At 46.3% G+C, this 25863-nt stretch overlaps 1 protein-coding gene across 1 annotated transcript in view; it reads left to right on the top strand.

Moving 5' to 3' along the window:
- Positions 1-25863, top strand: part of LOC115477107 (protein unc-79 homolog) — a 165375-nt gene that overhangs the window by 14000 nt on the left and 125512 nt on the right. The window contains 3 exon segments of the mRNA XM_030213721.1: positions 7292-7596; positions 14499-14669; positions 21404-21499. Coding sequence (XP_030069581.1) covers positions 7292-7596; positions 14499-14669; positions 21404-21499 — 572 coding nt within the window.

The following is a 25863-nucleotide window of genomic DNA, read 5'->3' as shown; positions in this document are numbered from 1 at the left end:
TGGCGTTCCTGGGGGGGCGGTGGGTGCGGTCCGCCCCGGGTGCATGCCGCTCGGGGGGTGCGCGCGCCTGTCCGCTACGTTTGTTCTGTGCTCCCTCTGCCCTGGAACAGGTTACTTCCTGTTCCGGGGCAGAGGGAGCATGGAAACGCACGAAGCGGACAGGTGCGCGGCACCCCAACCCCGGTGGTGTGCACCCGGGGGGGGGTTCCTTCGCCGGGGAGGGGGTGTCCTTTCGCCGGGGGGTGGGGCGCATCGGCGATCCGCCCCGGGTGCCAGCCCCCCTAGGAACGCCACTGTGCGCACTAATGACCAGATTCAGTGAGTGGCACTCAAAAATGGGCACAGAAACAGTAGACGCTAACCCCCCCGGATTCTATATATTGCACCTAGCGTTCTGCGCTGAAATGCAAGCGTGCTTTATAACAATGTGCGTAACTTAATTGGCTTAACAAGGCCAACAGCATTTTTAACAGCACTTAACAAGCAATAATGAGCACTCATTGGCAATATTTAGAATTTATGCGCATAACTCGCTAAGCATATTCGATGACGCACCGCGCCTAAATTCTAATATGTGGAGCCAAAAAGGGGCGTGGTTATAAGCGGGGAAATGGGCGCCATATACAGAATCCAGGGGTAAGCTAGTATCCTATGAAGGACATTCTGTGCACAGCATCCTTTACAGAATACTAGCTCAGGGATCCTTTTACTAAGGTGCGCTGAAAAATGGCTTGCGGTAGTGTAGACGCGTGTGTTGGGCTCACGCAGAATCATTTTCCAGCGCACCTGCAAAAAAGGCCTTTTTAAAATTTTTGCCGAACATGGACGTGTGGCAAAATGAGAATTGCCGTGCACCCGTTTTGGGTCTGAGACCTTACCGCCAGTGGTAAAGTCTCACCCGGTAACCGGGCAGTAATGACCTACGCATGTCAAATGCCACTTGGCGCATGTAGCTGGCGCACGGCAGAATATAAAAAATATTTTTCGGGCGTGCGTAGCGGACGCATGCCAAAAATGAAATTACCGCAAAAGCCATGTAGTAGCTGGGCGGCAACTCAGAATTGGAGTTTGTTGGGCGCATGTAGGCGCTTACTTAGCATAGTAAAAGGGCCCCTATATTTTGCTCCACGTTTGCCTATCTAAGGAGAGAGGACACACTGATCATTATTCATCCTTCTCATAAGAACCAGGCCACCATACATTTCCCATAGTTGATAAATGCATAGGAGTCAGTTCTGTGGGTGCTTGAGCACCTCCAATATCGAGCAAACTCCTTGACTGTGTCATGGGAGGGGTAATTTCCATTGGGTTTAGCACCCCCCAGTCATTTTGAAAAGTTGGTTCCTGTGGATAAATGGGAGATGGTAAGGATGAGATATCCTAAGAAAGACATCCTTGGCGAAGGAGGATGCAATAGTTTCTTACAGAGATGATAAAGATATCACAACACCCAGACCCTTTCCAAATAATCAATAGGCATATCAAAGTCAAGCAAATTAGACCACAAATCAAACTGGCAGGATCTTCAAATTTCACTCAACCTTTGAGTAAACCCAAAAGAAAAAGGATGTCACATGGTCCTCATTTGTAACGAACCACACTGGGCATTGATTAACAGAAACCGAAGACAGATAAGACACAAAGCAAAGAGTAGTAAGAATTGCACGACTGTGTCACGCCTTTTCTTAGCATATATTTAGTGAAAACAAAAAGTCAGTTTATTTTGACAAGTCAACTGCAACATATTTATTTATTTTTCCAAGTTTATTTATGACTTATTATCCCGCCCCATGCAGTAGAGTATAGATCTGTGCGATGAATGTGCTGCGATGTATTAAAGCGAGCTTCTCCTTAAGCACATAAAAGTGAAAACTGCTATAGAAACACTTTCCCCCTAATTCTAGAAACTTGCACACACAAATTTCCAACTAGTGTGCAAATTTACGTGTCCAACTTATAGGATAAGGTCAGTTGGGCGTGTAACTCAATGGCTTAGTTAGCTGCTAATTGGCCCTTAATGACCAATTATTAGCTATAATTGTTGCTAATTCCTGAGCATGCAACTTCGAGGGGGGTGTAGATCTGGGAGGTTCAGGGGTGTGCCAGGCAGTTATGTGAGCAGGTTATGGAATACTAGTAGTTGCACACCTGCCTACAGTTAGGTGCGAGCTTTTCCACCAGCCGTTGAGCTAGGCTAAGTGCTCATGCCTAGAGTTAGGCATGGAAATGTGGATTAACGTTAAAATTCTATAATGGCACTTGTGCATAACTACTGTTATAGAATTTCCACAGAGTGTGGAGGAGTGGCCTAGTAGCTAGAGCACTGGGCTGGACATCCAGCAGTGGCTAGTTCAAATCCCATTGCTGCTCCTCATGGTCTTGGGCAAGTCACTTGCAGGCAGATGATCAAAAGCCCCACGCTGTTCCAATTTTCAAACAGCGCTCTAAAATAGTGCTGGACCAGCACGGGGCGCTATTAGACCTATGATCAGAGATAATGCATGCAAATTTAAGCAGCGCAATTATCTCTGATCATGGGGGTAGAAGTGCGGGAGAATTGTGCCTGAGCATGCGCTCAGCACAATCCTTCCGCACTTGTTTGACAGGTATGGGCTGGAGACCAATGAAAAGAGAAGGACACCCATCTTTAAATTGGAAGATGGGCTTCCTCAACTGCCCTGTTGCAGGGATGGACAAATTTCAAGGGGGGTGTCGGAGGTATAGCGACGGGGCAGTTGAGGACATCCAAAATTTGGACGCTTCTGTGATGGGGCAGTTGAGGACATCCAAATTTTGGACGTTTCTGCAATGGGCAGTTAAGGACGTCTAAAATTGGATGTTTCTATGAGAAAGACATCCTCAACTGCCCTCGCTGGCAGGTTTGCTGTAGGGGGGAATGGGGGCCTGCCAGCATGCAAATGCATGCTGGACAGGGCTCAACATTCCTCCCCAATGATCTGCAAACCCTAACGCCAGCTTGGAGCTGGCATAGGGTTTGTCGCTGCCAGCGACCCAGTCTTTGGCGCGCTGGTCGCTGATCATTGGGGATGAATGCGTTAAGCGCTGATTAGCATGCATTTGCAAGCTACTTGCGCTAAGAGCCCTGTTTTGCATGCATTTGCATGCTACTTGCGCTAAGAGGCCTCGAGCACATTGTTTCACGCGCTCAAGGGCTCTGATCATGGGGCGGTAGCAAACGCCGGCGCTAATATGGCTCTAACAGCCTCTAGCGCCGGCGTTTGCTTTTGATCATCTGCCTGTTAGATTATGAGCTCTCCAGGGACAGGGAAATACCCAGTGTACCTGAATGTAACTCACCTTGAGCTACTACTGAAAAAGGTGTGAGCAAAATCTAAATAAATATATATCATGCCTTAATTTTCGTATAGAAAGTGAAGTGTATTCTATAGCAACGTGTGTGACTTAGGGGTCTAGGCACCTACACACACCAGTTCAGAACTACCTGATGGCCTGGGCAGTAATTTCATTTTATATGCACATCCCCTACGTGGGCCAGAAAATATATTTTATTTTCCAGCGTGTGGCGCTAAATGGGCGGTAATCGGCATTGTACGTGAGCTGATGATTACCATCTGGTTAACGCGTGAGAACTTACCATTAAGTGAATGGATGGCAGTAAGGTCTCAGGCCCAAAATAGACGTGTGCCAATTTTCACTTTTAGAAAAAAAAAAAGGCCTTTTACTAAGGTGTGCCAAAACATGGTTCTGCATGGGTGCCAGCATGTGTTTTGGACTCGTGCAGGTCCATTTGCTCAGCACGCCTAGAAAAAATGGCCCTTTTTTGTGGCGGAAAATGGACATGCGGCAAAATTGAAACCAGCGCGTGTCCATTTTCGGCCGACACCTTACCCCCACCCGTTGACTTAATGGTAAGGTCTCACGTTCTAACCGGACAGTAAGCAGCCAGCATGTGTAAACTGCCGATTACCACTGGGTAAGCACCACATGGCAGTAAATAAAAAATATTTTCTACAGCGCGTTTTGGGCGTGCGTCAAAAATGGAATGTATTGCTTGGGGTATGTGGTAGCCAGGTAGTACTGCCAATTAGATGCGCATTAGATGCGCATAGGTGCCTATGAGCCTTAGTAAAAGGGCCCCATGTAAACAACTGACATAAACTGGTCTCCATTATTTACACTGGGTTTTGGCAGTTGTAAATGCTGGTGCCCGTAATCAGGCACAAGATCTGTGCTAAGCTTTTATTCTGCAAAGGGCACATACCCTTTGTCGAATGCTTATAGAATTCCCCCCATTTAACTAAACAATTAAAGAGAGTGTGGGAAGCCTTTAGTATAAAAGAATGAGTAAGTCATTCACAGTTCATCCACCAGGGGCGTAGCCAGACTTCGATGGGAGGGGGGCCCAGAGCCCGAGGTGAGGGGGCACAATTTAGCCCCCACGCCACCGCCGCTGACCCCCCTGCCACCGACCCTCTCGACCCCCCTCCCGCTGCCAACCCTCCCCCGCCGTTGGCTATCTTTGCTGGCAGGGGACCCCAACCCCCGCCAGCCGAGGTCCTCTTCTTCCGGCGCAAGGCTTTGTTCTGTTTCTTTGAGTCAGGACGTCAGACTCACAGAAACAGAATGAAGCCTTGCGCCGGAAGAATAGGACCTCGGCTGGCGGGGGTTGGGGGCCCCCGCCAGCAAAGGTAGCGAACGGTGACGGTGGCGGCGGGAGGGGGGTCGAAAGGGTCATCGGCAGGGAGGTCCAGGGCCAAATCTACGGGGGCCCAGGCCCCCATGGCCCCACGTAGCTACGCCACTGCTATCCACCAAATATGACTTCAAGTTTTATAATGCTAGACATACTGTCCAATGAGGCAGCTTTCAGAGCGCTTTATATTATTAATACCTAATTATTTTAGTAGAAAAAAGAAAATACATCTGGTGAAAAGAGAGAGCAGGGTGAGATCACTCAGATCGCCAACCTCCAAGCCTGTCACCAAGTAGGCAGCTCAGCGACAGATCGTGAGCCGGACACATCTTAGAAGAGGAAGGTCTTGAGAGCGTTTTTAAATCTAGTGTGTGAAAGATCTCAAGACGAAGGGCTGGGGAAAGTGCATTCCAGAGAGTGGGGCCAGTTAGACTGAAAATTTGCTAGCGAATGACATAGCAAATAGAGTGGAGTGAAGGGATGACAAGTAAATTTGAGTTTGATGAGAAGAGGGATCTTGTGTGTTCAAGCACACTGTTGTATCCAACTTATATGTGGTGGATAGGTGAATTGCACTTTTAACGACCATGAATGACTTGTCCAGTCTTTCATGCTGAATTCTTCCCAGACTCTTATTTGGTCAATGCCCCCAGATTCTATAAATGGCGCTCAAATTTCTGTGCGCAAAATTACACACTATTACGAGATACACGTGCAACTAAATTAGCTAATTAGCCAATTAGCACCATTAATTGGTTGCTAACCATCAATTTATTGGTGTTAATTGACAACAATTTGGATTCGTGTGTGCATCTTGCCAAGTGCTATTCGATAAAGATTTGCATGCAAATCTTACAGCATTCCATTCAAAAGGAGGCGTGGCCATGGGAGAGGCCATGGGGTGTTCACTAACGATGCGCACAGTATCATTGACTACCAGGGATCCATGCCTAAATTAAGTGCCGAGATTTTCACCAGGTTTCAGTTGATGTAAATCCTCATGCCCAAAGTTTGATGCGTAAATCGGCTCTAAGCACTTTTCCGTAACGGTGCCGAACTCAGAGTCGCTTTTTCATCGCCATTTACTGAATCGAGTCCATAGTGCTTCTATAGTGGAGTGGCCTAGTGGTTAGGGTGGTGGACTTTGGTCCTGAGGAACTGAGTTCAATTCCCACTTCAGGCACAGGCAGCTCCTTGTGACTCTGGGCAAGTCACTTAACCCTCCATTGCCCCATGTAAGCCGCATTGAGCCTGCCATGAGTGGGAAAGCGCAGGGTACAAATGTAATAAAAATAAATAGCAGTTTGCTCCATTTATATGGTTAAGGAGAAGTCCACTTTTGGTTTTGGATGTTGAGTATTTTTACTGAAGGTGTTTTAAAAATATTTTTGTAATGTATTAAAGAAGAAATGCATTTTATGGTCTGACTGCAGTAGCATGAAAAAAAATTTCCGCTAAGCTCTGGATGGTTATTCTTTATTAACGCCGATTGTTATGACTGGTCTGATTATTTAAAAGCGCTTAGCACTTGTTTCTTGAGCAATGATGTACTGTGTCTGAAAACTGAGGTACAAAGATGAACTTAGTACATCTGTTTAAACCTAAGATATGCTAGCAAGAGATTAGCTGGTTTATTTTTAGTCTTTCTATTGATTCCCACTAAACCTTTATTTTGTTGAAATTATCTTTTCTTTAGTTTGTACCAATTTTGTTCAGTAATAAAGTGAGTAGCAGCAGTGATGTAAAACACACTGTGTAAGGTACAGTTATATTTCAGGTATTGCTTGCTCAATTCTCAAATTTTGAAGGTAACAATTTAACAAACTAGTGTTTTTTATCATTAAAATAAAATGTCTCCTTTCCCCGACATGGACAAAACTAAAAAAAGCACATAAGCAACCCATTACCATTAGCTCACAAACATATGCTATAGACCATCTACAATATATTATTTTTTTTAGCTTTTCCAAAAGTAGTTTAGTTGACATTTTAGAGATATATATGATTTCGAAATCCATGTGCCTGTTTAATCCTCATTATCTCGAATGATACTGACGGAATGTCATGAAACAGTATCATAAAATACATACAGACATTATTTTGATGCAATAAACATGTGATTTTTAAGGCGATCTTAACAAACGCACATGTTTATTCTTTGCTAAAACATGTTTCAAAAAGTGCCCCATCTTTGTTTTTCAGCTTTGTCTTGCAATAAATGCACTAAAATGACCACCAGATGTTCGGAAAAATATGGCTTGTTTTCCTGCAAACTTTGGAAATAAAATTTCTGCAATCTGACAAAAGTCATTTGTTCAACAGACGTGTCCTTCATAATGTGCTTCACTGTAAAACATGGATTTGGCACTGAAACATGCATTTTACATTTTTGCTCCTTATTAACCAGATAACACATGGGATGCAATGAAGATTTTCATAAGCTAGACCTTTAATTTCCTCTACCTAAGCATGAAGTGAATGGTTACTAGTTTGTAGACATTGCATCTTATGTGGGGTGTATCTGGGGTTTTATTATTTGTTTTACAGTGTCATTTCAATGTAATGTGCTGTTCTTTGTGTCTCTGTTGTCTTTTTTTTTCTTTGTCCCTCCAACAGCATTTTGTCCCGCTCAGGGAAGAAGGACAACCAAGATGCCTCCAATTTGACAGTGCCCATGACCATGTGTCTTTTCCCTGTGCCATTCCCACTCACCCCATCTCTAAGACCACAGGTCAGTTCCATCAACCCTACTGTTACTCGCTCCCTCCTTTACAGCGTCCTGCGAGATGCTCCATCAGAACGAAGTCAACAAAGCCGGGATGCTCAGTTATCGGAATACCCATCATTGGACTATCAAGGGCTTTACGTGACGCTGGTGACGCTACTGGATCTGGTCCCTTTGCTACAGCATGGTCAGCATGGTAAGAGAACGCTGTATTATTCGTTTCTTTAAATATACTGTAGGACCAGAACTGCATGTTGGATTGGTTATATAAGACGACATTGACAAGGGTGGTGTATGTCAGCTTTATGTGAGTAGATGATTGTGATTACACTTAGGGTCTGATTCATCATGGCTGCTCTGCTATTCTCGGGGTACATAAGTACATAAGTAATGCCACACTGGGAAAAGACCATCGAGCCCAGCATCCTGTCCACGACAGCGGCCAATCCAGGCCAAGGGCACCTGGCAAGCTTCCCCAACGTACAAACATTCTATACATGTTATTCCTGGAATTGTGGATTTTTCCCAAGTCCATTTAATAGTGGTTTATGGACTTGCCCTTTAGGAAACCGTCTAACCCCTTTTTAAACTCTGCTAAGCTAACCGCCTTCACCAAGGGGTACTTCTATAAAGTCATTTTCATGCATATGTTGCTGCAAATGCACATAAATGGTGTCTTATATAATATCGACTGGTGGAAAAGTCTGTGTGTTGATAGGATGGTAGATACTTTGCCATCAAATGTGCACATGGGTGGAGTTTGAGCAGAGAATGGACGGAGGTGGCAAGTATGCATGTAGATTATAAAATACGCCAGTGTTCTTCATTGCAAAGCCTGGGGGGGCCAGTGGCAGCACCCATTGACTCTGCGGGTGGCCCCCTGACTCTTCCCCCCACCTTTTCCTCAGACTTGCTGCTGGCACACCTCCTTAACAGTTATTCTATTTAATTATTGGACCTTGCAGATCCCAGTGAGTTTGAGTTACGTGCTAGCCAAAATCCCGCTCTATTCTCACAAGACTGAATGTAAACCATGTAGGTCAAACATACTGTGAGCTATGTGGTACTAAAAGGGGAGGGGAGAGCTGCCTTGAAGGGGATGGGGGTGGAGACAGGATGTTGGAGCTTGACAGGGTGTCTGCCACCTTGGTGATGGTCTTGGCTCCCACACTTCAGTTTGGAGTGGAGGATTAGCCTTGTGGTTAGTGCAGCAGGCTGAGACCAAGGGGAACTGGGTTCAAGTCACACTGCAGCTCCTTGGGACTCTGGGCAAGTCACTTAACCCTCCATTGCCCCGGGTGCAAAATAAGTACCTGTATATAATGGGGGGGGGGGGGGAGTCAATGTTCAGCAGTTGGCAGCAAGAGTTTTGCTCACTGCCACTGGCATTATTCCCGAATATTCAAAGTTAAGAAGTGTCTGGGCCTCAGCTTTGAATATCTGGCTATGACACATAATATTTTCAAAGCACTTGGACTTACAAAGTTCCATAGGTTAAGTTCCATAGGCTACTATACAGCTCTAGTAGCCGCTTAAGTGGATATTTATCACTTAAGTTACCATGGGTTACTGCATAAAAATAGGACAGGTATTTGTGCAGTCCAGTTTATGCTCTAATCTTGGCTGCTTAAGTGCTGAATATCAGCACTTAAGTGGCCATGTGCTGAATCCGTCCCTAAGATAGTGTTTGGCACTAACTGCAATATTCAGCGGAACTTAACCAGTTAAATGCCACTGAATATTAGCGGCTACCCCCAACCAGCTAGTGGTTAGTGCAGCAGGCCAGCTAAATCGTTTTGAATATTGGCCCCAATATATAAACTCCTTTGATTGTAACTACAGAAAGACAGTTTATCGAATCCAATCCCCTTTCCTTTTTGATGAACCAACCTCTGCTTGATCTGAAGGCGACGAAACAGTGTGACAAGGCAGTGGCCGTAGCTAGAAGAAAGGAGGTGTTGATGCCCCTGTATAAGTCATTGGTGAGGCCCCACCTGGAGTATTGTGTTCAGTTTTGGAGGCCGTATCTTGTTAAGGATGTAAAAAGAATTGAAGCAGTGCAAAGAAAAGGTACGAGAATGGTATGGGATTTGCATTACAAGACGTATGAGGAGAGACTTGCTGACCTGAACATGTATACCCTGGAGGAAAGGAGAAACAGGGGTGATATGATACAGACGTTCAAATATTTGAAAGGTATTAATCCACAAACAAACCTTTTCCGGAGAGGGGAAGGCGGTAAAACGAGAGGACATGAAATGAGATTGAAGGGGGGCAGACTCAAGAAAAATGTCAGGAAGTATTTTTTCACGGAGAGAGTGGTGGATGCTTGGAATGCCCTCCCGCGGGAGGTGGTGGAGATGAAAATGGTAACGGAATTCAAAAATGCATGGGATAAACATAAAGGAATCCTGTTGAGAAGGAATGGATCCTCAGAAGCTTACTGGAGATTGGGTGACAGAGCTGGCGGTGGGAGGCGGGACTGGTGGTTGGGAGGCGGGGCTAGTGCTGGGCAGACTTCTACGGTCTGTGCCCTGAAAATGGCAGATACAAATCAAGGTCAGGTATACACATAAAGTAGCACATATGAGTTTACCTTGTTGGGCAGACTGGATGGACCGTACAGGTCTTTGTCTGCCGTCATCTATGTTACTATCCAGCTTATAATTGAAAAAGAAAAACGCCTATATTGCGACCCAAATCGGGAGATAGACGTTTATCTCACAAAAACGAATAAAGCAGTATAATCGAAAGCCGAATTTGGACGTTTTCAACTGCACTCCGTCGCTGATGCGGACAAAGTTGATGGGGGCGTGTCAAAGGCGTGGTGAAGGCAGAACTGAGGCGTGGTTATCGGCCGATCAGAGATAGGCGCCTTTCGCCGATAATGGAAAAAAAATATGCGTTTTTAGCGAGAATTTAGGGCACTTTTCCTGGACCCTGTTTTTCCATGAATAGGGCCCCAAAAAGTGCCCTAAATGACCAGATGACCACTGGAGGGAGTCGGGGATGACCTCCCCTGACTCCCCCAGTGGTCACAAACCCCCTCCCACCATAAACATATGCCGTTTCACAACTTTTTATGTTCACCCTCAAATGTCATACCCACCTCCCTGGCAGCAGTATGCAGGTCACTGGAGCAGTTATTAGGGGGTGCAGTGGACGTCAGGCAGGTAGACCCAGGCCCATCCCCCCCACCTGTTACACTTGTGCTGGTAAATGGGAGCCCTCCACACCGCCCCACCAAACCCACTGTACCCACATGTAGGTGCCCCCCTTCACCCCTTGGGGCTATAGTAATGGTGTAGACTTCTGGGCGGTGGGTTTTGAGGGGGATTTGGGGGGCTCAACACCCAAGGGAAGGGTGCTATGCACCTGGGAGCTCTTTTACCTTTTTTTTGTTTTTGTAAAAGTGCCCCCTAGGGTGCCCGGTTGGTGTCCTGGCATGTGTACTACGACTCCTGGCCCCTCCCACGAACAAATGCCTTGGATTTATTCGTTTCTGAGCTGGGCGCTTTCATTTTCCATTATCACTGAAAAACAAAAACGCCCAGCTCACAAATTGTCGAATAAAACATGGACGTCTATTTTTCCCGAAACTACGGTTCGGTCCGCCCCTTCAAGGACCCGTTCTCGGAGATAAACGCCCATGGAGATAGACGTTTTCGTTCGATTATGCCCCTCCACGTATGTATGTTGATAAATAGTGAAGATTTCTGAAATATGTAAATCTAAGTATGTACTTGAATATCTAAGCTTGAACTTTAATACATGCTCAAGAAACGGTGTAAATGTGTGTGACTGAAGGGTAGACATGATTTCTGTCACTTACACTAGTCGTTTATAGGACCCGACAATCAGTCCAGTCATTGTAGCTTTGGATTTGATCAACGTTGATTGTGGACAAGTTACTGTTCAACTAAGAGTGCTCTATTGATGAGTGTCTGGGACATTGAAATTTGAATTAACTTTGGATGTGAGCACTTCCACCATGTCAAAGATGGATGTAAACGGTCATGTCTGAGGTAGGCAGGGACGTGTGTAGGTGATAGTATTCTATAATAAAAGGAGGATAGTTATAAATTCAAACCCATCATTTCACAATTTGCACAGTAATGCTTTTTAAACAATTTATACATATACATTTTTTGAAAAAATTTTTTTTCAATTTTTTTGCTCACCAGGGATTAAAAAGTAGGGCCCTGCTTACCAAGGTGCGCTAGCGTTTTTAGCGCATGCTAAACACTAGAGACACCCATATATTCCTATGAGCTTCTCTAGCGTTAGCACATGCTAATTTTTTATTGCGTGCTAAAAACACTAGCGCACCTATAGCGCAGCTTAGTAAACAGGGCCCTTTTACTAAGGCGCAATAGGCACCTATGTGCATCCAACACATGTCAATTTGGAAGTACCAGTGGCGTAGCAAGGGCGGGGCGGTGGGGGCGGTCCGCCCCGGGTGCACGCTGCTGGAAAGGTGCAGAGAGCAGCCACGTGCCTGTCGGCTCCGCTGGTTCCCTGCTCCCTCTGCCCCGGAACAGGTTACTTCCTGTTCCGGGGCAGAGGGAGCCAGTGGAGCCGACGGCCGCGCAGCTGCTCTCTGCAGCTAAGAATGCACCCGGGGGGGGTTGATGCGCCGGGGGGGGGGGGGATCATCGCACCGGGGGGGGTGTCGTGCTGCACCCTGGGGGGATGGACGCCACTGCACCCGGGGGGGGGGGGGGGGTGCACAGCAGTGATCCGCCCTGGGTGGCAGCCGACCTAGGAATGCCACTGGGAAGTACCACACAGCTACCTCGTGCCCCAGGCAGTAATTCCATTTTTTACAGGAGGCAGAAAGTATTTTTTTATTTTCTACCTTTTGGCACTAACTGGGCGGTAATCATCAGTGTACGCACACTAATGATAACTGCCCAGTTAATGCGTTAGATCTTACCACTAAGTCAATGAGTGGCGGTAAGGTCTTAGGCCCACAGTGGACGCGCACCAATTTTCATTTTGCTGCACATCCATTTTCAGCAAAAAAAAAGGCCTTTTTTGCAGGTGCTCTGAAAAATGGACCTGCGGGCATCCAATACATGTGCCTACAACAGCGCAGGCCATTTTTCAGCGCCCCTTAGTAAAAGGAGCCCTTAGTTTCTCAATAACGAAACTACTATAACCTATTTGAAAATAAGGAAGCTATTTTTTGAAATGCAAATTCTAATCACCTTCTGAAAACAGTCCACGTGAGAGATAATTTCATAACAGAGTGACAAACACATTTCTATTCAAGTAAAACAGAATTCTAAATTCATGGCTTTTTAAGCCTAGAATACTTGCTTTAGGTGGTACTTATGTATTAAAATTTCCTTGCAGATGTCTAGTATCTATAAATAAGATAAATTACTTGTTCCTTAATCTGAAGAAAATGCAGGAAAATATATTAACTAAAGAAAAGGCTGATGTTCAAACCTGAACTCTCACATAGAATGTGCTGTAAAGGCCACTAGCGAGTTTACTGTGTTTCTCCTCTCTGATTTGATAATAATTTTTTCCATTTTTATTATTTTACATTTTTCCTATATCTTGTCCCAAATATTGTGGTCAAATTGTTTAAGAATTGATTGCCTTAACCCCTAGTTGGGGGGGGGGGGGGGGAATATTTTTATTTTTTTGTTTTCAATTCTAAATTTCTAACATTTGTATAATATGAATGTAATTTTGAAAATGCATAAATAAAATCAAAAAACAAAACAAAACAAAACAAAAAACACAATTCTAAAAGAGACATGTGAGGAATAGTGTCAAAAGAAATCAAAAGAGCAAGTCCTCAAGCAGAACACTCAGTAAATAGTCACATACAGAATTAAAAAGGAGCAGGAGGATGGGAGCAGGAGACAACTTAGATGTCAGTAGAATAAAATAGCTCTTTAAACCCCCAAGTTCTTCCTCGGTCCAAATAGTGTCCGAATTAATATGTGCAAAATAGCCACAAAAATACATCAATTTAATGGAAATACAAAACGTTAACTGCAAAAATCATTTAGTATGTGGCTATTTACTGAGTTTTGTGGTTGAGGACATGTTGCTTTGATCTATTTTATAAAGGCAACAAGCGCTTATGGAGCTCATTTTCAAAGCACACAGATTTACAAAGTTACATGGAGGGGCATTTTTGATATGACGTCTAAAGCCAACTTTGGACGTTTTGTGAAAATCCTCCGAAAATCCAGTAGCGAACATGGCCATTTTCGAACCTGAAAAAGTCTATCTTTTTTTTTTTTTTTTTGAAAATGGCCATTTGCTAAATGATGTTGTGCTCAGTGTGTCTATCTTTTTGGACCATTTTTGAAAAAACAAATCCAAGTGAAAAATGCACAAAAATGAGCCATTGGGACGTAGGAAGAGCCAACATTCTTAGTAGACTGGCCGCACAGACATCCCAGCAGAGCAATGGAGTACACTAGGGGGGCACTGCAGTGGGCGTCACATAAAAGGTCCCAGGTACATAGCTCACCGTTACCCCCTTATATTGTATGATGAGCCCTCCAAAACCCACCAAAAACCTATTGTACCCACTGCAGTAACCTTTATGTCTGCAGGTTCCACCTATATATGGGTACAGTAGGTTTTTTTAGTGGGTTTTGGAGGGCTCACACTTTCCACCACAAGTGTAATAGTTAGAGTGGGATATTGGCCTGGGTCTCCTTCTCTGCACTGACCACTAGGCTACTCCAGGGACCTGTTTGCTTCTCTAATAGCACTGGGCCATAACATCTGAAGCTGTCATGGAGGCTGGTATCCACTATTTCATTCACATCTGTGAGGGGTGAGAGGGGGTCAGTGACCACTGGGGGAGTATGGAGAGCGGTCATGCCTTAATCCCTCCAGTGGTCATTTGGGGCACCTTTTTCTGACTTAGTTGTTATTAAAACATATCTAGCTGAAAAACATCTAGGTTTTAGCCCTGGGCACTTTTGCTTTGTTCCATTATGGCGATGTAGGATGTCTATCTCCCATTTGCGCTCTTGGTAAAATTACACCCCTCCCTCATATGTACTTCCATATCATGTATCAACAGTGTACTGACTCCAGGTTTCTTGATGACTTTCTTAGATCTTGGACAGTCGATATTTTACTCCACGACTTGCCTGCTGCCCTTTCTCAATGACGACATCCTGAGCACCTTACCGTACACCATGATCTCTACCCTTGCCACCTTTCCTCCATTCCTGCACAAGGACATTGTAGAGTATCTCAGCACTTCATTTCTACCTATGGCTATACGTAAGTTACTCAAAGCTGGAAAACTAAGTGTGGTTCAGGCAGAAAAAATATCAGTATCTTAGCAGCTTGCACTTAGACACATAAAGCTTTTGGGTTTGACAGTATTTTCACTTGGCTTAATAATCATGGTGCTTCTTTTGGGTGTTGTGGAACTGGTGTCGGCAGCAAGTTTGTCATGGGCCAAGGTTATGATGTCACACTGTATCAACCAATCAGGGACTCAGAACACAGAGCAGAGGATCTCTTCCATTCCCCATTTGGTAGTAGTGTTTTCTAATGAGTTGACTCCTACTCTATTGGGCTTCGCAATATATGAAGCACTTGGTATATGTTGTAATAGCTGAAACATACTAAATACGCAGCACTTCTTTTGCACGTTGCTTCTTCTCTCCTCTGCCCTTTAATATCCTATTGTTATCTGTCTTGCATGATTTTTGTTTAGTGCAGATAATATATGGATCACTGTGCATAGTGAACCTCAAATAGATCAATACAGGGAAGGGCTGAATGATGAAAAGAAATCAGGCTGGAAATGATATACCCCAAAGAGTTTACACTTTGTATTGCCAGAAATATGCAATCGAGGGTGAGATAAGATGGGGGGGGGGGGGGTGGAAGGAGTGTTGCAGTTAGAGGACTGGTGTAATGGTGTAAAATCCTGCCAAACGAATCTGATTGACTTCTTTGACTGGGTGACCAAAGAACTGGATGTAATCTACTTGCATTTCCGCCCAATTCCTTGAGGCGTGGGAACAAGCTCCGCCTACCAGCGGCACATAGACGCCACGGGGAATTTAAAAAGAACAAACAGGAACTTCCAGCTGGTATTGGAAGAAGTGCTTCTGGTTCAGTGTGTTTTTAACCGGATAATCAACATCAAAGACTGTTTTCTGTTTGTAATTCCTCCTTATTCTTCCATCTTGTTCTGCCCAATTCTTTGACAGCTGAATTGAGGCATAGGAACAAGCTCCACCTACCAGCGGCACATAGATGCTGCATGGAATTTAACGGCGGCGCCTACTACTACTTAACATTTCTAGAGCGCTACTAGGGTTACGCAGCGCTGTACAGTTTAACAAAGAAGGACAGTCCCTGCTCAAAGGAGCTTACAATCTAAAGGACGAAATGTCAAGTTGGGGCAGTCTAGATTTCCTGAATAGAGGTGTAGTGGTTAGGTGCCAAAGGTGACATTGAAGAGGTGGGCTTTGAGCAAGGATTTGAAGATGGGCAGGGAGGGGGCCTGGCGTGCTACCGTTCGGTGCACCATCTAAGGCGCAAGTCAAAGGCGCGCACCTTTGCATAGCACCTGAAAGTAGCCCCACTGTTACAATTGTTTCTTTTATAGAATTTGATTGACAGCAATAGCCTAAAATGGGGGCGATTCCTTGGCTATATCTGCATCTGATTTTAAGTAGGTACGTGTTTTTAATGCATATTTTTAATCTAATAAATAGCTACGGTTTTTGTTATTCAATTTATCCACATTTAAAAGACTTCAGACAGTGCAGAATACAGCAGATATGGCTGTGTTTCTCCTCTCTATGGTAGATTACATTGGTTGCCCATAGAGGCTTGTGTAAGTTTCAAATTTGCGTGTTTTAAAATTTTTTTTGTTACATTTGTACCCTGTGCTTTCCCACTCATGGCAGGCTCAATGCGGCTTACACGGGGCAATGGAGGGTTAAGTGACTTGCCCAGAGTCACAAGGAGTTGCCTGTGCCTGAAGTGGGAATCGAACTCAGTTCCTCAGGACCAAAGTCCACCACCCTAACCACTAGGCCACTCCTCCACTCAGCAACATTCCATCTAGAATCTCAAATAGTAGCAACATTCCATGTTCCACTGCACTAACCACTAGGCTACTCCTCCACTAGCAACATTCCATGTGGAAGCCTGCCCTTGCAGATCACCAACGTGGCCGCGCAGGCTTCTGCGAGTCTGACGTCCTGCACGTACGTGCAGGACGTCAGACTCACAGAAACAGAAGCCTGCGCAGCCTTCTACATGGAATGTTGCTAGTGGAATAGCAACATTCCATGTAGAATCTCCAATAGTATCTATTTTATTTTTGTTACATTTGCGCTTTCCCACTCATGGCAGGCTCAATGCAGCTTACGTGGGGCAATGGAGGGTTAAGTGACTTGCCCAGAGACACAAGGAGCTGCCTGTGCCTGAAGTGGGAATTGAACTCAGTTCCTCAGGACCCAAGTCCACCACCCTAACCACTAGGCCACTCCGTTTTTGTTATAAAACATTACATGGTCAAATTCCTAGCTATCTATTAACTCCTTTCTGTTTTGTTTCATTTCAAAGAACCAGGAGAGGCGATATTAATTGGGTTTTTGGAAAAAAAAAACTTTTCCAACAACCAAAGGGATAAGGAGATTTTTAAATTTTTGATAGACTGTTGGCTGTTCAAGCAGCATGTCTACAGAAGTACCTTGTAGTATAACTTTCTTTTTCTCACTCGTGTCTCTCCTTTAGAAAAAGTCAAAAGACTATTCTGTTTAGAAAATTTACCTCTTGGTTATCACCTTTTGCTAATAATATCCTAGGTGGAAGTCCTGGCTCTCTTGTTATATGTAATCCACTTAGAACTTGATGGTAATAACGGGATATAGAACAGAATGCAATGCAATCCAGAAAAGCCTTTGATACGATTCCTCATAGAAGACTCATGAATAAGCTGAGAGGGCTGAACTTAGGACCCAAAGTGGTGAACTGGATTGGAAACTGTTTGACCAACAGGGGACAGAAGGTGGAGGAAAGGAAAGTGAGTAGTGGAGTGCCTCAGGGGTCAGTGCTAGGGCCGATTCTGTTTAATATATTTGTGAGAGACATCGCTGGAGGGTTAGAAGAAAAAGTTTGCCTTTTTGCGGATGACACTAAGATAGCCAATAGAGAGGGAGTAGAAACCATGAGAAGGGATCTTCAAACATTGGAAGAATGGTCAAGGGTCTGGCAGTTAACATTTAATATATATTAGTACTGATTTATCAAAATATCCTAGGTTTAAGTAAATTTCTATTTTTTTAAATAATATTTATGTTTAAACGGTTTTTATTACGCAATTTACACAGATAAACCATTGCAATACAAATAATGCAGGAGGCTAAACAATGCTTCTCAGAAAGTCATGTATAATCAAACATCTAATACATCTGTGACCATCTCCATAAACTTCCTATATAATAATTCTCACCTCCAACGTTCTATGCTTGGGACTGTGGCTCCCTGGCTGCAAGTGGTCTGCGAGGCAGACACGCATGGACGTCACTGACGTCAACACAGCTGATTCCAAGGCGCGTGTTTCCCTACTCCTCCTACTGCCTCGGAATCAGCTGTCACCCCCCCCGCGCTATGGCCCCCTCGAAACCCGCCCCCTCCCGCGAACCTGTCGATCCGTCCCCCCCAGAACGCCGAAAACCGCACCCCCCCTCCCGCCGCTGTTGTGCACTACCTTCGGGTGGGTTCCTCAATCATCTTCTTAGAAAGTTTAACTCCGTGCGAGACGCACGGAGTTAAACTTTCTAAGAAGATGATTGAACAACCTACGGGAAGGGAAGGGAAGGTAGCACAACAACGGCGGCGGCAGTTTTCGGCGTTCTGGGGGGGGATCGACAGGTTCGCGGGAGGGGGTGGGTTTCGAGGGGGCCATAGCACGGGGGGGGGGGGGGGGGAATTGCCTGCCTAAGGCCCGTTTCCTTGCCTACAGAAACAGGCCTTTTTTACTAGTTTTAATATAACATCTCTCTCTCCCTTCCCTCCCCTCCCCTTTGCGCCATGAACCAAAGTATAGAACACATAAAATCAATAGTAAACATTCTCTCAACTCTTCCATCTCAAGTCTCCCCCCCTCTGACTGAGAGGCTCTCATACTGATATATCGTACTTCTAACCCAATGGTCAGATTCCTCTCTCTATCATCCAGGCACTGATCCTCCCTCCTTCCTCTCTCTCCTCCCCCTCCACTGATAAACACCAGCTGCCGGAGAATAGAGTGTGCAGTATAGAAATTATAACTCCTATTTCCGACCTCCAGTCTGATTTGAACCATTGCAATGAAACTACTTATAACCATTTTAGAGTTCACCAGAGTAGTTGTCGACATTGTCTTGGCAACAAACAGACCAGAATCTTGCCCCCCCCCTCTCGCCTTGGCAGCCCTGATGAGAAATTGCAGCTTTGATGGACGGGAGCAGTGAAGTGCACAGGGCCTGAAACACAGAGAGCAAACTTTGCATTGAAAGCGTTTGCAGGTAGTTCTGCATCGGAAGTGGCTGCCGAACCGAGTTCCAATATATTGTTATGTTTCACATAATCTTTATCATAAAATCCAGCCTAATGTTATGGACTATAAAATAACTATTTGAAACAGTCATTATAATGTAACAACAGGTTTGTGCGCTCAGTTGATTCTGCCTTTCTAACACAGTCACATTCTGCATTTTATTACCTTACCTGTGTATTTTTCAATCTCACCCCTGAAACACCCGGCCCATAGTGCCAGTGTTTACCCGGCGGTAATCGGGCAGTGCCGCATGCTGCCTGGTTATCGCCGGGTTAGTGTGGGAGCCCTTACCGCCACCTCAATGGGTGGCAGTAAGTGCTTCCCCCCAAAATGGCCGCACGGCAAGTGCTTCACTTGCCGCACGGCCATTTCTTTAAAAAAACAAAAAACAAACAGCCTTTTACCAGCTGAGGTAAAAGGGGGCCTCAGCGTGCATCAAAAACATACTGGGTGTTTTAACATACTGGGTGTTAAGACCTGATGTACCATTCATGTTAAACTAGCAGGTAGCGTGTGTTATCCCTCTGTCTTTTACACTGGTTAGATCATAGACCTAAAAAGAAACCGCAATAATGCAGCTGGTACAAGGGTGGTGAGCGCCCTAGGCGAATCCTCAATTAACTTTCAGGCCCCTGGCATGCAGCCCCAGTGTCATATTTATTCCAGGTGTGTGTGTGTTGCATATGCACCCCCTGTCAGACCATCCCCCCACCTGTGCCTTAAAATCGTCTCCCTCTAGTCTTCACCTGGGCAGCGGCACTCATGGGCTGCCTTCGGTCTGCACCAGGACTTTCTCTCTGAACGTTCCCGCCTCTTGTGACATAACTTCCTGTTTTGTGAAGGATTGGATTGTTCAGAGAGAAAGTCCTGGTGCAGGCCGCAGGCAGCCTGTGAGTGCCACTGCTGCTGCCCAGACAAAGACTGGAGCGGAGCGGGAGGTGATTTTAAGGTACGGGGAGGGGGGTGCATGGGGGAGGGGAATGGAGGGCACACCCCCTGCTAAACATTCCTGAGCTATGCCACTGTGCAGCCCCTCAAAATTTTGATAAATTCAACAATCACTCACACAGTGTGTGCTGATGTTTCTTGGCAGGGCCAGTGCTTGGGACTCTGGCACCCCCCTGCAAACTGTCAGGCGGCACTCCCCACCCAGTTCCAGTATCTCTTTTCTCTCTTCTCCCTCCCCCATTCTCCCACCCGCCCCCAGGGTTACAAAGTGCTAAAGGACATTTACCTATTACCTGTTAGCAGATGTTCTGTTGCGTCTCCCTCACCTGCCTGGTCTAAATTAAAAATGTTTTTTCTAAACAGAAGGTTTCCGGCACGGGAACGATTCAAACATGCTGCCTTCAGTCTCCTAGGCACTCTCCCTCTTCCTCGGTGTGCCCCACCTCTGATGCAACTTCCTGTTTCCGCCTGGGTTGACCGCGGCAGCAGAGGGAGAGTGCTGAGGAATGCTGAAGGCGGCATGCTTGAATCACTCCCGTGCCAGAAAACCTCTGTTTAGAAAAAAACCCATATTTAAATTAGAGCGGGAAGGTGAGGGAGAAGCCGAATGGGGGTGGAGAGAAGGGGAAGACAAGCCATGCAGCTTATGCCATTTCTAGCGCACCCAAATGTTGGCAGCCCGTGCCATTAATACCCTGCTTACCACGTTCTGCCAGCCCTGGGTCTTGGAGTTAGTGTGGCTGGCAGGACTTATTGTTTTGTGTTGACGAGAGCCTTCAAGAGAGGGAGCAAATTCCCCGGGCCCGGGCCTCCAAGGGGGGCCCGGCGCCGGGGTCTCTCTCTCTCTCCTGTTCATGATGGGGCCTGAGTGATCGTGTCTCGACAGGAGCAGGAGAGAGAAAACTCTGGTGCCAGGCCCCCCTTGGAGGCTGGGGAGGACCCGGAGCTTTCCTCCAGCGCTGCTGTTCTGCCCATTGCTTGCTGGACGGCTGCTTTTCCTCTCAAGTGCGCATGCTCGGTTTTAAAACCGAGCATGCCCTGAGAAGAAAAGCAGCTGCAGGGGCAGGCAGTCAATGCTGGAGGAAGACGTCCTCTGAGGGCGCGGCCTCGGGATCCCCGCCAACCAAGGTATTTCAATCCTGTTGCGGCAGCAGCATTGATGGGGGGTGGGGGCAGCAGCAGATGACGATTGTATGTGTGTGTGTGTGTGTGTGTGGGGAGGGGGGGGGGGGCGGCAGTGGCCCTGCCCTGCCCTACCCTGCCCTGCCCTGCCCTGGGCCTGGTTGAGTCTCTCGGCTGCCCTGCTGTTGACTGCAGTTGCTTTTTGCTGCCTCAGCAGAAACGGCTGCTCTAGGTGATTGCCTAGTCATGCATAGTGGCTTTGCCAGCTCTGAACAAGAAAGGGAAAGGAGAAAAGATTAAATTGTGTAAATGGGGGGTGGGGGGTGGGGAGAAGGTTGGTGATACAGTACTAAAAGGTGTTTCTTTGCTTTAGTGGTCTCCAGCAGGAGAGAAGGAGGAGTACCCGCCCATGTAAACCTCTCGGCTTCCTCGATGTTAATGATCGCAATGCAGTACACATCGAATCCCGGTATGTGCACATCAGAACCTCACAAAATGTAGATACGTGTGGATAAACAGCCTTTCAATGCTCAATTGATAATTGAAAGCTTGGCTCTTGATCTGCCGTTATTTACCGTGCCAGTGTTACTGTGTTGTAAATCAACATTTGCATGTGGTTTTGCTGATTGCATATGATAATGTTCGTTCTTAAAATTTCAACTTGTGTTTGAGGTCAAATGAATGTTCCCAAGGAAAAGATGCTAATATCGGTTACAAAGTGAAAGAAAAAAAGTCCAGTTTTGTGATTTGTCAGGCAACACACTAGAAGGCTGCAGAGAGGCCCTGTAAGAGTAAATTTGCAGTAGGGCACCAGCTGGGGATGAAGGTGGATATTTTTCAGTCTGCATATACCCAGCCAGTTGTCAAACACAATATCCCCATCTGCACTATGTTTGAATATCATCTTTTATGTCTAAGGCCTTTATTTTAAAAGCATCTCCTTGGGTAAATAGTACCATTTCGGGTGTAGGTTCTGTGGACGTCTAAACACTGGTTTTAGCTGCTATTTACAGGTTGCGATCTGCACCCTGCAGAGATTTCAAGAGGGTGTGGTTTGGGTGGGACTTATGTGGATCAAAAATCTACATGTGTGTTTCCCATCTCACAATGGGACGACAGTTCTATGGGGAGAAATATTTCCACTGGGTTTTACACCAGCTCAGAGCCACACACACAGATTTTTAAAAAGTGCTAGTTTTGGCCAGGGCTTTATTTGAGGGATTAAGGGAGTCATTCTCCTTAATCTCCCATTGTTTATTTCTGAGTCCAAAATGAAAGCAAATTAAAAGTGTGGACTCACTAATTAATTGGAGGCAAATACATGAGTAGGTTTGTAAAAATGGGTCAACCACACATGGAAGTGACGCCATATACAAATAGAAGCTGCTGGGGTTATGTTGTTCTTTTTCTGCATGGGTATATTTCTAAAATGCTGTTCCCATTCTATGTGCCTGCAGTATTTCAGGAAGGTTCTGTGTGTTCATAGTCCTTTTTAAAGTACCACTGGATCTGAACATGTCCCGACCTGGATGTCTCAATTCCCTGTCACGCCTAGGGGTTGGTGAGCCCTTGGGCAGCAGTCAGTCAGGTCAGACAGGCCCTGATTGGTGGCAGGCGAGTCATGCCTTGACTAGGGACTGGATGGCGCACTAGAGTAGGAGGGAACCAGAACTGAAGATAGCAGATGTATTGACGCTGGAACTGAAGACTAGAGACATGCAGGAGCTGGAGAGAGCTGGAACTGAAGGTAGCAGATGTACTGACGCTGGAACTGAAGACTAGAGACATGCAGGAGCTGGAGAGAGCTGGAACTGAAGGTAGCAGATGTACTGACACTGGAACTGAAGACTAGAGACGTACAGGAGCTGGAACTGGAGAGAGCTGGAACTGAGGATAGCAGATGTACTGAAGCTGGAACTGAAGACTAGAGACATGCAGGAGCTGGAGAGAGCTGGAACTGAAGGTAGCAGATGTACTGGAGCTGGAACTGAAGACTAGAGACGTACAGGAGCTGGAACTGGAGAGAGACGGAACTGAGGATAGCAGATGTACTGAAGCTGGAACTGAAGACTAGAGACATGCAGGAGCTGGAGAGAGCTGGAACTGAAGGTAGCAGATGTACTGGAGCTGGAACTGAAGACTAGAGACGTACAGGAGCTGGAACTGGAGAGAGACGGAACTGAGGATAGCAGATGTACTGAAGCTGGAACTGAAGACTAGAGACATGCAGGAGCTGGAGAGAGCTGGAACTGAAGGTAGCAGATGTACTGACGCTGGAACTGAAGATTAGAGATGTACAGGAGCTGGAACTGGAGAGAGCTGGAACTGAGGATAGCAGATGTACTGAAGCTGGAACTGAAGACTAGAGACATGCAGGAGCTGGAGAGAGCTGGAACTGAAGGTAGCAGATGTACTGGAGCTGGAACTGAAGACTAGAGACGTACAGGAGCTGGAACTGGAGAGAGACGGAACTGAGGATAGCAGATGTACTGAAGCTGGAACTGAAGACTAGAGACATGCAGGAGCTGGAGAGAGCTGGAACTGAAGGTAGCAGATGTACTGGAGCTGGAACTGAAGACTAGAGACGTACAGGAGCTGGAACTGGAGAGAGACGGAACTGAGGATAGCAGATGTACTGACGCTGGAACTGAAGACTAGAGATGTACAGGAGCTGGAACTGGAGAGAGACGGAACTGAGGATAGCAGATGTACTGAAGCTGGAACTGAAGACTGGAGACATGCAGAAGCTGGAGAGAGCTGGAACTGAAGGTAGCAGATGTACTGACGCTGGAACTGAAGATTAGAGACGTGCAGGAGCTGGAGACTGGAGAGAGCCGGAACTGAGGATAGCAGATGTAATGAAGCTGGAACTGAAGACTAGAGACATGCAGGAGCTGGAGAGAGCTGGAACTGAAGGTAGCAGATGTACTGGAGCTGGAACTGAAGACTAGAGACGTACAGGAGCTGGAACTGGAGAGAGACGGAACTGAGGATAGCAGATGTACTGACGCTGGAACTGAAGACTAGAGATGTACAGGAGCTGGAACTGGAGAGAGACGGAACTGAGGATAGCAGATGTACTGAAGCTGGAACTGAAGACTGGAGACATGCAGAAGCTGGAGAGAGCTGGAACTGAAGGTAGCAGATGTACTGGAGCTGGAACTGAAGACTAGAGACGTACAGGAGCTGGAACTGGAGAGAGACGGAACTGAGGATAGCAGATGTACTGAAGCTGGAACTGAAGACTAGAGACATGCAGGAGCTGGAGAGAGCTGGAACTGAAGGTAGCAGATGTACTGACGCTGGAACTGAAGATTAGAGACATGCAGGAGCTGGAGACTGGAGAGAGCCGGAACTGAAGATAGCAGATGTAATGAAGCTGGAACTGAAGACTAGAGACGTACAGGAACTGGAGACTGGAGAGAGCCGGAACTGAGGATAGCAGATGTACTGAAGCTGGAACTGAAGACTAGAGACGTACAGGAACTGGAGACTGGAGAGAGCCGGAACTGAGAATAGCAGATGTACTGAAGCTGGAACTGAAGACTAGAGACGTGCAGGAGCTGGAGACTGGAGAGAGCCGGAACTGAAGGTAGCAGATGTACTGGAGCTGGAACTGAAGACTAGAGACGTGCAGGAGCTGGAGACTGGAGAGAGCCGGAACTGAGGATAGCAGATGTACTGAAGCTGGAACTGAAGACTAGAGACGTACAGGAACTGGAGACTGGAGAGAGCCGGAACTGAGAATAGCAGATGTACTGAAGCTGGAACTGAAGACTAGAGACGTGCAGGAGCTGGAGACTGGAGAGAGCCGGAACTGAAGGTAGCAGATGTACTGGAGCTGGAACTGAAGACGAGAGACGTGCAGGAGCTGGAGACTGGAGAGAGCCGGAACTGAAGGTAGCAGATGTACTGGAGCTGGAACTGAAGACTAGAGACGTGCAGGAGCTGGAGACTGGAGAGAGCCGGAACTGAAGGTAGCAGATGTACTGGAGCTGGAACTGAAGACTAGAGACGTGCAGGAGCTGGAGACTGGAGAGAGCTGGAACTGAAGGTAGCAGATGTACTGGAGCTGGAATTGAAGATGCTGCAACACACAGTTGAACAAGGCCAAGGAACCTGTTGCAAAGGCAAAGAACATAGCTCCCATAAATAGGCCCCACATCATCACAGCATAAGTAACAGCCCTGTGCACGTGCTTTGGAACTCTGGCAAGAGGACAACCCGCCCGAGCTGCGGCAGGTCCCAAGACACTGAAGGTGACTTTACCAGCTGCCACTTCAGGAATGACCAGAAGCCAGAAGCACCAGGAAATGCTGTGGGACATGGCTCTGCCTGACAGGGGAGCACGGTAAGCCGGGATAGGGAGGGACATGACATGACCATGACATTCCCTTCTCCATGTTCTATGTAACCTATGTAAAATAGAACTTCACAAGTACAGGTGAATACTTACACATTTGCAAACATTTTTAAAAATGAAATATATCTGTGCATTTTTCAATCTCACCCCTGAAACACCCGGCCCATAGCGCCAGTGTTTACCCGGCGGTAATAGGGCAGTGCCGCGTGCTGCCTGGTTATCGCCAGGTTAGTGTGGGAGCCCTTACCGCCACCTCAATGGGTGGCAGTAAGTGCTTCCCCCCAAAATGGCCGCACAGCAAGTGCTTCACTTGCCGCACGGCCATTTCTTTAAAAAAACAAAAAACAAACAGCCTTTTACCAGCTGAGGTAAAAGGGGGCCTCAGCGTGCATCAAAAACACAGGCCGATGCCAGCACAGACCCCCTTTTGCCGCAGCTTAGTAGAAGGACCCCGTAATGTGCTCCTGCTT

This window comes from Microcaecilia unicolor, chromosome 9 (genome assembly GCF_901765095.1).
Source record: "Microcaecilia unicolor chromosome 9, aMicUni1.1, whole genome shotgun sequence".
Classification (NCBI taxonomy): domain Eukaryota; kingdom Metazoa; phylum Chordata; class Amphibia; order Gymnophiona; family Siphonopidae; genus Microcaecilia; species Microcaecilia unicolor.
This window is presented reverse-complemented; position numbering and strand designations above follow the sequence as displayed.